The sequence below is a fragment of the Ixodes scapularis genome, unplaced genomic scaffold, assembly GCF_016920785.2.
Source record: "Ixodes scapularis isolate PalLabHiFi unplaced genomic scaffold, ASM1692078v2 PGA_scaffold1__304_contigs__length_218370807, whole genome shotgun sequence".
Taxonomy (NCBI): Eukaryota; Metazoa; Arthropoda; class Arachnida; order Ixodida; family Ixodidae; genus Ixodes; species Ixodes scapularis.
In genome coordinates this window covers 75,243,054-75,258,094 of record NW_024609846.1, presented here as the reverse complement: position 1 = coordinate 75,258,094, position 15,041 = coordinate 75,243,054, and the positions used below count along the sequence as shown (strand labels likewise).

Sequence of the window (15,041 nt, the reverse complement as noted above, 5' to 3'; positions counted from 1 at the left end):
CAGTGTTGACGAACACTAGTCGAAAAGGGACTCTCGTCGATTCTATCTTCTTGTTTTGTGTGATATAGAGCTGAAATAAACGCCGTACGGATTACCTTCGTAACACGGTATGTACACTTTGTTATTGGTATGCCATTTTTATTCTGACAGACTGCACGTCACTGTCGAGCTATAACAGTTCGTGGGAGGTATACGTGCAACCCCGGTCCAACCTTTCTTTGCCGAGTGTCGCGTCAGTATCGAGTTGCAATCGTAAAAAAACGGTCCCGAAGCGCTTACCAACAGCGCGAATACAGCACTTCCATCAAGCGCGCGCGTCCGCTCCGAGTGTAAACAGGTATTTACGTGGCTCTTGCTGACACTCGTAGTTCAAACGTATCTTTTTTAACGTCGGCTCGCTCCTGCATCTCCGAGGCCACGAAAAACGCCACGGCAATTTGTTTCTATCTACGTCGCTTTGCAAACGACTGACACGGGCCGGCCCTTTCGCCTACAATGACACTTGGGTTGACTTCTGGAGTCTTCACCGGAAGACTCGCTGCACTTCCCAACAGGCATACCGGCGTATGGGACTAGTCCCATGCTGTCGCTGTAACGCAACATATCTCATTGAATTTCGCTCAGCTGCGATGCGGCGATGAGAGGCGCCGATTCAGAAAATACGTCGGTGACATCAGCGCAGTAAAACCTACCGGCGCACCCCAACTCGTTGCCGCTAACGCTCCCATTCTCCTACTGCCGAGAGAACTTCCGGTTCCGGAAACAGCGTACGTCACGGCTTGTTTTGCGGTCAGTTGGAGAGAAAGAAAAAGTCGATATTTTATTAATTTTTTGTGTAGAAAATAATAAACCGAGACGAAAAAACGGATGCCTGTTCGGCATTCAGTGAACATTGACGGTTTAATGTAAAAGTTATCTGGAAAAAGTAAAAAGGTCATTTCATGGTCCCTTTAATCGAAGTGACGCAAGCTGGGAACACACTGCTGCTGCTTCATTTGGGAATAACTGCGGCCCTCGGTTTGATCACATCACAATTGCAAAATGAAAGAGAAAAAAAAAAGAGGCGAAAAGAACAACTGCTTTATGAAAAGTTCTAACCGACAAATGTAAACCCAGTTCAATTCTAGAAAGCCAGGGGATCGAAGTTTGTCCTAACAGTACAATTTAGTCCACTTCCATAACTTCAAGACAAAAGATGGATATCCTCTTCAACCATTTTGTCTGAAAAGGAATATTGTCTCTCCATGAACAGAATTCCAAGGAAGTCTAACTTCGGAAATGTAATGTAGTATTATCAATGTAATCAATTTATAGTTGAAAGACATCAGTACACTGCTAGACCAATAAGACATTTCCTAAAGCAACGGACTGAAAGTAGCATTAGGAATTCAATACGTGCTCTGTTGACATGAGCTACACTTTCTCGGACCATACACATAATGAGTGGCAACTTTTCATTACGCTACACATAGATCCAAACATTAGGACAGATAAAGCAAAACCAACTAGTTAAAAAAAGAAAAAAAAAACATTCTAGCTTCACGAGAAAATAGGGAGTTTTAGAATATCGGGCGCTACTTTACCGCGCGTTACAGACGGCAAAATAGCGAGGATTGCGGCGAAGAGCTTTAGAATAGCGTTTCTCTGAAGGGGATCCCCCCCCCCCCCCCCCCCCCAAACGCAAGCATCTCGCGCTTAAAACGCCACCAAGATGTCGCGACAGCTTTTATTTGAAAGTTAGAACGTTTTATCTTGAAAATTAAACAAGGTTTTTGTCCAGAGTAACATTTTTATAGTTTTTTTTTTTTTACACTCAATGCCGCATGTTTTGTTTTTGTCGCTGCCAAGCTCTGTTGTACTTACGAAGCCCAGACGATCCACTACCCAGGCATGCTTACATGTCTGCCGCGATCGTAAGTACACGCGCCTCGATAGCTTTGCGCCTCGATAGCTTTGAGCTGTGAATCCAGCGATCCGTGGCGTTTTCAATACGCTTCGACCATACCGACCGCGGTCGCCGAGTGCGACTCACGCAGTTCCCGAGCGGGCGACGGCGTCGAAGACGCGATCAACAGAGATGTCGTGGGCGCCGCCTTTTGCGGTACGCCGCCTTTTGCGGTACCCACGCTATTATCGAGAAATAACGGTCCCCTAAGCTCGAGTCCGAAGCTTGTTTTGGGTCTGCGCATGCACAGCAGCCACGAGATTATTCTAAAACTCCATAATGATCACTTCTCGTTCAACGCGTACAATGCAAACAATGCTTACCAACTGCGTTTAGTTGCTCGTTCTGTCGCGTCGTCGGTCTTCCGCGCTCTTCTTGAGCATAATCATCACAAGATGAAACTTCGCAAATAGATAAACTTGATTAAATTAGCACATTTCCATGTCTAAAGGCATTTCTATCCCGCGACACACCTAACGGTCGCAAAACTGGCGAAACCATGCCGGAAAAAGAAAAAAAAACAAAGATCTGGTGTCGCTACCGATGGGGCGTCAAAGACGCGATCCTTAAAATATGAAACCGAAACCAGTAAAAGTTACAATACTGAAACCGAAACTGACCAAATCGCGATAGAGGGGCGCCGTAAATAGGTCTGTTCACATGATGCATCTTGTTGGCGAATCTTGTGTCGCGAAACTAGGTTTCGAGAAACAGATTCCCCGTCTGAACGCAACCGAAAAAGTGGCGCACCTTCGAAAAAAGTGGCGCGTGTTTCTCGCTTCTGGAGCAATTTTTCGCTGAAACCTCACCGACGCCCGTCAATCTCCCGAAGGAGAAACGCGGACGCTGCCAATGGCCGCTCGACTTCGCTATGGCGTCTGACCTTCGAGGAGGAGCGAGCTTTTGGAGGAGTCTGATTTTGGGCCGATTCCGTATCCGAGCCGAAGCCGACAGAAAACAAAACAAACATGTCGAGCGACAAGCCCCCATTGCCCCTATGCGACAAGCGGCGAAGCGGTGCATACGGGCGACGAGTCTTGGTCCTACTCTGTTGCAGGTGTGTGAACGGCGCCTACAGTACGGATTGGGGGAGCGGTGCAGATTCGTCAACAGTCGCGGCGGGTGCAAGCACTATATATAAACATGATGACTGGGGATAACGTTCTTTATTAGCGGTGCAAAAATGTCCGAAATGTTTCGAGATCATCTCGCGGTTTTTCCCAGGTTTGGCAGGACTAGTAAACCCGTTGAGCTGAATCTGACGAAATTCATTCAGTGGCGTTAATAAAACAGGCTGTCTCTTCACACTGTGCGTACTTCATATCATTTGGATGCGAGACGCCTAATATTCCCGGTGCAGACAAGGTTTGACGAAATTCTCGTGAGTCAATACGTCACAGGTTTCGCGCGTCAAACTCCACGTGTGAACAGGCCGATTTCGCGAAATCTTGGTTTCGCTACACTGTGGCCCGTTGAAGACATACATCGTTTGAATAAGCCTTTAAAAGTAAAAGAGGGTGAATACAGTTATTATTTTAAGCACAGGAAATAAATCTGTATATCAGAACTAGCACCGACGCGCTATTTGCTTCGGGTGCAATGCAGTAGGGAGTAGATTTATTGATATTTTTTTATAACACTCATTTCATTGTGTAATGAGTAAACACAAAAGAATCGCTACTGATTGGGTAACGATAAACCTCACTTGAATTTGTAATGAGTAAACTCGAAAGAATTGATATTGATTGGGTAACGATAAACCTCACTTGAATTTGTAATGAGTAAATTCAAAAGAATAGATATGGAGTGGGTAATGATAAAACTCATTTAACGATGAGTTTCTTATGAGTTTCATTTGACTCTATAAAACACATCAGAAGCTCAATTGAAACTCATTGTTCATTTTTGTAAGGGAAAAGGAAAAAGCCTTGTCTTCTAGGTGGTACTGGCTGTACTCGCTCTCCTATTCCTGACCGGCCAAGCTGCTCCATGCCCGGACCAGCCTTCCAGATTTGTACCGCGTGTTGGAAAAGACCGCAAGGCCACGCGAACTTTTCGCGCTCCACCTTATTGGGGTAGAATTAGAGCGACTAGCTATAGATACGCTTAGAGTATCGGCACTCTATACCCCAAGATTTCTTATGAGCACCGCCATTTTGCAGCTAGGTGAAGAGAGGGGGCAATGGAATCGATGATACTAATTCCTTTTTGAAATACTAACTTCCTATATTTTAAGTACGGGTTCAAGAAGCTCAAAAGGTGTTGTATCGCTCTGCCATCGGACTGTTCTTACATCTCTAGAAGGCGAAAAGACGTTCTGAGATACTTCAGAGGAAGCTTCAGGTAACTGGCAACACTGATTTCAAGCACCAAGGTGGCTCAAGTGTCACTACTCTGAAACAACTTATTTCTTGTATCCAGGCAGAAGAGAGGCCCACCGCGAAATCTCGACGGCTGACTGCCTCCCTAAAAGATCACGTTTTACATGTTCGTACTTGTCTAATTAAATATAAATGCAGTTTCTGGTGTTTAAAACCGTTAGCTCCTGAATAGAGTATCCGGATTAAAAAAAAAACAGTGCCTAATACCCCACAAAATATCAAATCAGTGGCAAATATTTATTGTAAAGTAGGACAGTTTCTGCCTAACTTTTACAATACCAAATATTTTTTTCGTTCAAAATGTGACATCTAGCCGCAACTACATTGCTTCCACGAAAAAACAATTCTTCCTAAATCTATTACTAAAAGCTGCGACACCCACGATTTTCCCTTATTTTGAATTAATACTAGTGTTATAAAGGGTTGCAGAACGTGGAATCGCACAGTGCTACTGTTTACCGTTCATATATGGGCGGATAATATTTAGAAGAATACTCGTCAACGGATTATGACAAATATGAGCTGAATAATATTAGATGTGAGGGAGAAAATGTCGACAACAATCCAGCGTATGTGGTGGACAGATTTGGTACCCTGCATGGCACACCTCTCCGAATGGCGTTTTTACCACTTCTAAACTGTGGCCCCTAGAATCTCCCTCCGATGACGTTATAGAAGTGTCATGTGGCCAGAGCCGTGTATACAGAGCGTTTGGCCAATGGGAGGCGCGGGCAGAGCCAGGGCGTGCACCAGACGCAGAAGGTGGGCCTGACGTGCTCTCTTGGTCAACCAGAAGCCTAAAAGAATCCCCTAGCGGTGGTACCGAGGGACTGTTTTAATTAAAGGTATGTTGGTATATGATTCTAATAAGCCCGTAAGAGTAAAGTGTAATAACCTTTCATGGTTGAAAATAAGGTGCACGTGATGTTTCAATTATGAGCATTCAGAAAGATGTAAGAAACGAATGCGCTGCTCAAGTCTGTTTTGCTCGGACAGAGTGTGACCGCTAGGACTGCAAATTCCCGGCCCTCGGAGCTTGACGTACGAATTATGTCGATCGTTCCGCTAGCCGCGCTGTTCCACCATGATTTTGGATGACCGTGATTGAAACATCACGCGCATCATATTTTCAGTCACCAAGAGTTACTCTGACGCACCTATTAGGTTTGTTTGGCGCGACTACCACCAGGGTAATATTTCGGGCTTCTCGTTGGTCACATTCGAATTTGTGAAGACGCTCTGAAACACGCCCAGCCAGCTTTTAGCCAAACTCTCTACATATGCGGCTCTGTTTGTAGCATGGTGTACTGCATTTCAACACTGCATTGCCATCATGACTCTTCGAACTTATTAAAGAAAAAAGATAATCATTAAATTTTAGTTAATTAGCCTAATGATCTAGATTTGCTTTGATCAGGGTGTTGAATGAAGGCTATTTCAAGATGGGGGCTATTCCAAGAGAAAATTGAAATAATGTATCAAGTACGAGTGATATTTGTTCCGTCTCTCCGTGTTTATGCGACAAATGATGGCAGTCACCGGCCAAGTCGGATTCAAAAATAAGACTGCCATATATAGAGAGAGTGAGAACTTAGCGTACGTGGAGAGGGGGGAGGGGTTGGTGTTGCTGCGTTGTTGCTGTTGCGGGGTGTTCTGCTTGTGTTTCCTGTATTCTGTGGGTTAAGTGTTGTGTGTGTTTTTATCATGTAGCGTTCAAGAGTGGGGGACACCGGAAAACAAATTGGCACTTCACCAACATTTTTGTTTTTCTGTTTTAAGCGCCATCTGGTGGAAGCTATGTGTATTACACAAGGGGAGAAAGTTTCCTCAACTGGGCAAAAAAAGGTGGCGATTTTCCTCCTTTCTGAAGGGAGGAACGTTTTCTACACGAGCAAAAATTGGTGGCAACTTTCCTCCGTTCTTAAGGGAGGAAATTTTCTCCCGTTTTGTTGGAGGAAATTTCCTCCTTTTATAAAGCAATATAGACGAACACGCGGCCCTGACGTCATAGAGTTGCGGTGGCGCTGTCGGCGGTACTGCGCATGCGCAGGCGCTTCACTTCACGCGAATTCGGTTTCTGCGCACGCGCAGTGCCCACACCTGGTGTGGGCAAACGCGGGGTTGTTTGTAAACAGCGTGTCGGTCTATATGATACACGCGAGTTCCTCCTTTAAGGGAAAAAGTACTACTCCCTTATTTTTTGGTGCATATCTACGGCGACGTTGGGACGGCAACAGCCGACATCGCGCGACCACGGTGACTGGAAGGCAGGGACCAAATATAGTTTCCCACGGCCGTTGCTTTCAGGAGCGAGTGCTTCAGCTCACAAAGTAACTCACGCCGCGCAAAAACGTGGTTTCGTTTCACGGCATGACGGCATGGCTGGTACCCGGCACTCTGCGTCGGAGCGTCGGCACACACCCACGTCTATTGTTGAAAACATTTTTAAAAAACACGTGAGACGAAACCCACGAGACGATGAGAGCGCGAAACGTGTGACGGCAGGAAAACCAGGCAACACTGGATGAACGCGTGCTCAATTGCTTTATTCAGTTTAGTTTCGGTTTTCAATGGCCACCGAAATTGGTGTTTTGGCGAAGGCTTGGCGCAGATTACTCATATTTTGGCAAAATGTAGCAGAATGTAGCAGGGTTAGCCACTTGGCGCAGTTTGGCCCAGCAGTCACATCACTGCATTTCAAGGCTCGCATCTGTCATTCCCACCAGCTCCTTCTTGTTGACGATGCGGAGTTTCGAGAACACGCGCTCTATAGTTGCGCTAGGCACGGGAAGTCCCAAATGTTAAAATAGGCTTGGGAGAATACTGGCCAGTCTGGTTCATGCAAGTTCCGGACACGCTTCGACCCAAATATTATGAAATACACTTCAAACCACCCAAATAGGATCAATAGGGACCACAAAAAGGAGAGTAAACGTCAACGGGGCGATCTACAAAACAGCGCACGGAGGACACATTTGTGAGAACATAAACTGACGGTCAGAATAACCAGCACCCACAGAAAAAAAAAGAAGAAACATCTCTATTACTCAGAGACGTTGACACACCTAAAACCACGACCGTAAAAAAAGGAGAAAAAAAAGAGAAAACCAAAAGAACAAATTTGACGAATTCGATTGTACCGATAGGACTACTGATATGCTTGCACCACTAGCGTAAACAGTACGAACAGTCAGTGTCTCAACTTTATTTAGCCTGGTTTAGTTTTAGGGGTTTTAATCAGAAATTCCCCTCCTAATTTTTCTTTGACTTGCTATGAAGTATCTTAGCCTTCTTCTGTTTCTTCTTTTTTTGCTTCGGCCCTTCAGTCTCCACAGGAGTATAATCAGTGTCGGTGGGCACACCTGAATTAGTGTTCAAATGACATTCTCCGTTTTGACATGATCCTCGATCACCATTGTTGTACTGAAAATAAGAAAGAAAAAGAGAGCATACAAATTTCAAATATATATGAGAAGTAATTTTCGGTAACAGAACAGTTCAAGGTATGAGATCATATTATTTCAAAACTTTTCCACTGAATGTAGCCGTAAAATGTACCCGCTACGCTTAACAGAACACATCGTGCAATAAAATTAGTATCAAAACGCTCCACGAGATATGATTTAATGCAAAGTCATATAGTGTTGGATTTTCGCTGCTCTATTTATCAAAAAATGTACCTTACGTACTTAATGCTTAGTTGAATTAAAATATAATATGAGTGTAGCTGCAAGAGATAGTACGGTGGCGATTGGAAAAAGCATTTTCAAGGTGACAAACAAGATGTTGCCTCATTATAAAATGTTTAAATTCCAACAACTCGTGCTCAAATTTATTTAAATAATTCCTGTTGTGCGGCACAGGCAGAGCAGCTAAACAAAGCAGTCATCTAAACTTTTGCCGATTTTTATTGTGATACCTTATTAACCTTAATAAGCCTTAGAAAAGGAAGCCCGTCTCATGCCGAAACTAATCTTTTTACGGCTACATCCCTTATTGGCGAGTTTTCGCAGCGGATCCCGCTTCTGTTTCTTGTAAGGAATACAGCGAAGGGGCGTGACCCGCAAAATGAGTGGTAAGAGATTTTGGCTTGATTCAGCACGAAATTACGCTATCATACGACGCGTTGACGTCACTTAACACTTTGACGTAATCCAGCTAAGTGTTTCAGCTAAATTGAACGAGGAAAAATTGCAACATCATAATGATGGCAGGTCACGGGAAGTCGTGTAAAGCGCTTTCCTGCGATGTATATCTCAGAGTTACTCCCCTTATATATAGCGGAGAAACTAACCTCACCTTATGCTTTGGCGTCACGTGAAGCGTTTCCCTTCTAGATTTGGGGGGAAACTTTATCCAGTATATACAGCATGATACTGAATATCGCGTGGCGTCACGTAACACTACGACCCCTAATGACGTTACTTGAACATGTGAGATCAGACATGGTATTTCACAATTCCAGGTATCTTCACATTACTTGGCCATGTAATGTATTCAGCTTTGCTAAATTTTTAATTTCGGTGAATAGTGCTTGCGCACGAACCCTGCGCTGCGGGGCGTGCAGCGCCTCGCCTGTCGGCTCACTTCATTTCTAGGACACGGCAAGTTGCCTTAAATTTGTTTCGGCTTAAGAGGGGAATTCAATGCTTTCATGTTACGTAACCTATTTGCGTGTCTTGACATTGAAAATTCACCGCGCACAGACTAAGAATTAGAACCATATAAATATAATACTTCCCAGCCACCTTGAGGTTTATTATGTGGGGTGCCATACAAAAAAATTGAAATGTCGCCACAAGCTTGGCACTGAATAAACTAAAAAAAAGACAGCAGCATGTACGAGTCTCTTCATGTACCATACCCTAAAACCGCTATAGTGAAAATGTTTGAAAATACAAGGAATTTGACTAGTTACGAGAAAGGCATACATGTAAAACCTATGACCCGAAGGCGCGGGAGCTCGTACGTGTGTTAACTATATTAGGCTTGCTACTCACAAAGCATGTTTCACCGTTCTTGAAGAAAAATTGGTCCCATGAATTGGTGTCAGTGTTCCAGCAGTAAAAGTCGCAGCCTTCTCTATCTTGCTCCTATAGAAAGAATTAACAGGATTAAAAAAAAAGTAAAGTAACATTTGCTAGAACTTGTTTACTCAATGTACATCGCGTGTTAGTGATTTACGAAATAAATATTAATTTGCGAACGCATTTCGCTTCATGTTAGTGCTTCAGAAACATTTTGACAGATAAGGGGATAGGACATATTAGTCGCTCTTATTTATAGATTCAGCCACGAAATGTTTCCAAACGTGTAATGAAGGAACTTTTACCGATGTGGGTCTCGTTCCGTTCTTGCAATTGTGGGCTGCAGCAGTCCCGAAGAAGGCCAGAGACACTGCAGAGAATAAAAAAACACAAAATTTAATTCAACAAAAGCAACGCTTAAAAGATTTATTTAATCTTATTTGCGTTCAGCGTATGTTTCGTATATATTATTGTAAAATTAAATGAACAAAAGGCATTCATGAAATATTCGTTGATTGATGTGCGTCGAGACACGTAAACAGTATACTGGAGCGTTTCTCAAGAAATAACCTTACAGTTTAACAGCATGGGGCAGTAATGCCGGTACTGGGCAAGCGCAGTAACCGATTTCTGCTAGGGCGAAACGGTCGCAAGCTCTCAGTTCCCACATCCAGGGTTGTTATAACCCTGGATTCTATATATTGTATAAATTTAATCTGGTGTAAGGAATTAAATTATGGTCAAGTGCCGCAAAAACAGATTTTCTCAACTCGGTTATTATTGGCATGAATATTTGGAGGCCCAACAGATGTTAAGCTGATCTCGGAACAACTAAGGAGGAACCTAGTCACTGGCTGCTATTTTCAAATGTGTTTCATAAGATATATCTTAAAAATATATTTGGGTTTACTCTTTCGAGCGGGACTGAATAAAGAAAAAAAATATATATCGCTATCGTTTTGAAAGTCTAGTGGAAATACAAAGGGAAGCCTCTTTTCCGAAAAACATTATATGCACACCAGGCCTGTCCTTGTAGAAGATTATTTATGCCTTCAACCTATTCAAAATATATTATATATTTATCAAACTTATAAAAATATTTGTAGCCAATGGCGTAGTGTAGTTTGTGAAGGACACTGACAAGAGGGAAAACACCTGGTAAAAATACAATGCTATTGCCGAGTGTTATAAGTTTTATATTTTTTACCACAATACAATTTACTAGATCGATTGCATAGAACGTACGGCACACAAATCAGTGGTGTACTTTTTAATGAATAAAATAAACATATATATATATATATATATATATATATATGTATATACATAATGGTATCACTTAGATTGCGCATAATTTGAAAATCCCCTATTTAAAGTAAATCAAGCGTTATATAGAGGTTTGGAATCGTTTTTTTTTTACCGAAAAAATAAACTACGAATCACAGAACACTTAATCTCCGCCCGACAGTAGCGCTAAAGGTTCGAACCAAAAGCCAAAGTTTCACCGCGAACCGATATTTTATTAGAAATTTAGAAATATATTTCTGAAAATGTCAATGGAAAAATGATGCCCGCCGGTGCTCTCCAATGCATGGTGCTCTGTGGCACCAGAAACCGAAAACCAGCCGAAAATGGGTTCCAATTTTTCATTAAAATTTTCTGATAATCTTTTATAACTTTTGAATTAAATATCGGTTTGTGCTTAAAGTTTGGTATCTCGTTCGGACCTCGAGCGCTAGCTTTCGGCGTAGAATGAACGTTTGGCCATGCATAGTTTTTTTTTTGCAGTTATAAACACCCTGTAAATTGTTTTTTAACACCCTTTACATGACCACAACGATTAATAAAAAACACCAAAATATCAGACCACAACGATTAATAAAAAACACCAAATTATCAGAGTAAATGTAAAACCTCACCCAATACCAACGTTGTCCCGGTCAACCCCATAGTTGGTGTACTGATCTCAAGAATAATGCAGTGCTTATGACCACTGCAGTCGGATGTTATATAGTCACAGAAATTTTTAATGCTGTTTCTATTCTTTTTTTTTACTTCTCAAACATCGGCCATTGTACCAATTGTTCTGTTTTTTTCCTTCCTGATTACGTAGCAATTTCTTTCTTTTTTACAATCGCATTTCCACATTTATGTGTCAAGATGCTTAAACGGCATTTCCAGGATGACGTATACACATGTCAATTACTCTCTCAACAAACGTTAACCCTGTCTGGAGAAAATACTGCGGACTTTTAACTTTTCGTTTGAATTTTAACACCCTCGGGGAGTGATAAACACGGTTGTCGTATTACATCTGGATGAAAATGTGATCGGCGGATGTATTTATTATAGGTCGTCCTCAATAAACAAAACATATTTATGGTTGTCACTGAAACATGTATAAGGTACTTTATTTGGGGGATTCTGTTTCGTGATAAAATTGGATTATATCCTGTTGAATATTGTATTTATTAAAACTTATTTTAAGTGTATAAAGACCGATACATGGTGACGTTGAAAAATCTAAGTGATTTAATCACTAAAAGAATGGACATCGTTGTGCAATCTTATAGCGTATTATGTAATTATTTGAAACCAAATGCTCTTTTTGTTTTGAACGGCTCTTATTGTTGCCTCCAGTATATACACTGAAATTGAGGACAGGATAGTCTCGACCGTTAGATGATAGAAATGTGAAAAATGTTTAAAGCTTGTTGTTTTTTGACATATACGTAATACAATTTAATATCCAAAATATTCTAAACAGCCTTCAGGAGTCAGCATTATCTATCTGCTTCGGATAATACAAGGAATTCTAAATGTTGAATGATAAAATGGGGTCATTTTTGGAGCATAAGTGATTGGTCTTTTTTATAGAAGCATTCACGCACCGCTAGTTTTTTATTCTTTTTTTTTTCGAAAGTATTTTGATTTGATAAAGTGTTGTCTTAAGTTTTGGTCTGTTATCCCAACTGCAGATTCTACATAAGACCGAATGAGTATTCAGCGAAGATGCAGTTCACCTTTGCAATGAAAAAAGCGCTGGTCGGCTCTCAACAAACCCTCCCTAGAGGCGTCTTTTTATTAATTGTCCAAACTTTGACTTGTTTTTAGATAATTCAGACAATATTCTTTATGAAAACCCAATATGTGTGAGCTTCAGTGAATTAAGCAGGCATCAATATTGATAATCAGCAATTGTAAATCAGTGACTTGCTAGCTTAGAGATATTATTCAGGGTGTTTATGATTTGAACTCCTTTTGCGCGTTACATGAACAAAGGAGTAGTCGACTAGGGTCAAATATTGAAGCAGTATAAATATTTTAACAAAGTGATCTAATAAGGACGTTTGGCCTTGCATGTGAATGCGGCTATGCAAGTTTGTATTGTCTACAGTCATCATTAGATATCAGGGTTGAGTTGACGCAATACAGACTACTTTTCAGCTCATAACGAGAGGCTTGCTTGTTTCTGTGGAAAAGGCAGAGGTAAATGTATGAATAATAATTTGCTTAAAATTAAAATAAAATGCAGTTTCCAAAACGGCACAAGCAGTGTCCTTTGTAAGGATTTTAATCCTAGGCGTATTAAAAATCACTTTTTTTTAAATAAGATGTGGTTCCTTTTCTTTTTGCGGTTTGTGCGAATTTTGCATTTTAAACATATTGCCTGTGCTATATCCACCTTGTACCCACTATAGTGCTAAATTATAGTTCTGATTCAGAATAATCGTACAAAAAGGCTTTATGGAAATATAGTGTAAAAATGGGAAAAGTGTGCTTATTATTTGTCGACAACCAATTAACAAAGCTAAGATGCGAGTAACAACTACAAAAAGGGCCTGCGCTTATGCAGGGCTTTATTGCAGGCTACGTCTAAATATGAAATAGTTTTGACCGTTTTTCTATGACGGACATTTTCCGATAATTAAGTTGTGAAGTTCTCTGTTCATCTCTATCGGCACTCAGATATATCCGAACAACCCCCTTTCCTTATCTTTCTCTAGACATACGTGGCCATAACAAATGCTATAGCATTAAAAAATAAACTTTCAGACCCATTTTGGTGTTATGAGTTTCGTGTCATACTATATAGGATATGTTTCTCTGTGCAACCAAACACTAATTAGGTTGAAGCACTATAATATATCAAATATCAATGCCTCTAAAATATTCTCTCAAAACACATATAATTCGAGGTATATTACACTTTGCTAAAAGTGAATCCATATTAGGGAATGAGATCTATAACACCTTATATGTTTCAACGTTGCATCTAAGTTAACGTCTATGTCACCTTCTATTGTATCCTATAGAAGGCGTAATTGTTCTTGCGTGGGAACACATGAAAGACAGCGGCAGTTCACGGAGCAAATAGCTTCATATTTTATTCAGTTGTGAGAAGACATGTATCAATTTTGGGAATGTCTTACCACGCTACGTGTGTAGAAAAAGACGCAAGCGTAATAAATTCACTCGTTTTGTGTTCAGTCAAATAAAGCGGAAGCTCTGAGCCGTCAGAGCTTCACTATAAATATTCCATGCAGTACGCTTGCTAAATTTCTTATTGCGCCAATTTGGCAATCATATTGGTCAAAATTAGGCCTAATAAGGTTTTGCTCCACCGCGTTACCTGGTCCGTAAATTACCTTTGGCGTTTCTATCGTGGCGCTTCTTTCTTCGGCACATAATTGTCGAAGGGCTAGGTATGAATCAAAGATCAGTGGCATACCTTCGGTGCGGCATAGGGTGGGAGGGAACATTCCCCGGGAGCCACATAAGGAGGGGGGGGGGGGGGCACCTGCCGACGAGTTTCTGAGGGGGAGGCCTGGATTAAGACAAGAAAAAGGGCACCGTGGGACGATAGCAGAGCGCTCTCCTCGTGCCGAAGAACGGCGGCCACCCGTGTGGCAAAGCATAGGTGTGCCAGAGCGCAGGACGACAGCCAGTCGCAAGGGGCGCTCCCAACTCCCTCTACACAGGGCGGTGGACGGGGGGGGGGGGGGGGGGGGGGGCGAGAGTGGGAGGCGTTTGCCTCGCCGTAAGGAAAGGAGATTGGACTGACGTAGTAGCAGCGGGGTAATACTCAAATTAGGAATGTTCTTTCTTTTCTTTTTTCTTTTTCATTTCGGGCACATGGCACCACTAAAACTGAATATAACACAACTATGTCAATGATATGAGGCTTTTGAAGCATTTACTTTTGTTCAAACTGCAATATTTATGAGATACAGCATTAGATTGAGCACATATTGGAAAATCTTGCCAACGTATTACAGTGCTCTCAGCTGTGCGTCACGGCTTAGTGCCCATGGCCGCCTCACCGCGGCTGCAAATCGCGAAAGATTACCGTTCTTTGCGTTGCTATTACGCAACGGAATCGCAATATTTAAAAATGATGAGGCAGTTTTTTTTTTCAACCCTTTTGGTAAGATAATCAATGTAAACATTAAAAGCTTAATTTGTTTTGAAGCTTAAAATCGTTGCATCTCTTCTTTAGGGAGAATATAAGCATTGTACCACGTAATATCGAAAATAAACGATTTACAGGAGCCACATTTTCAACATTTATGACAGGGGGCCAAACCGGCTCGAGCAGGCGCGTAAGGCGCTTTAAAAATATCATATTCGAGCTACTTTCTGCCCTCTGTTACGCCCACGCTTCCGCGTCCGCCCAACGTACATTAT

General features: G+C 41.8%; 1 protein-coding gene across 1 annotated transcript; it reads right to left on the bottom strand.

The window, feature by feature from the left end:
- Window positions 1-7,578: 7,578 nt before the first annotated feature.
- LOC8040842 lies at window positions 7,579-11,303 on the bottom strand. Its single transcript, XM_002401366.5, has 4 exons — window positions 11,273-11,303; window positions 9,659-9,723; window positions 9,327-9,419; window positions 7,579-7,749 (listed from the first exon to the last, which is right to left on the bottom strand). The coding sequence occupies exons 1-4, from the start codon at window positions 11,301-11,303 to the stop codon at window positions 7,579-7,581; spliced, it is 360 nt and encodes a 119-aa protein (XP_002401410.4).
- Between the last annotated feature and the right edge of the window lie 3,738 nt (window positions 11,304-15,041).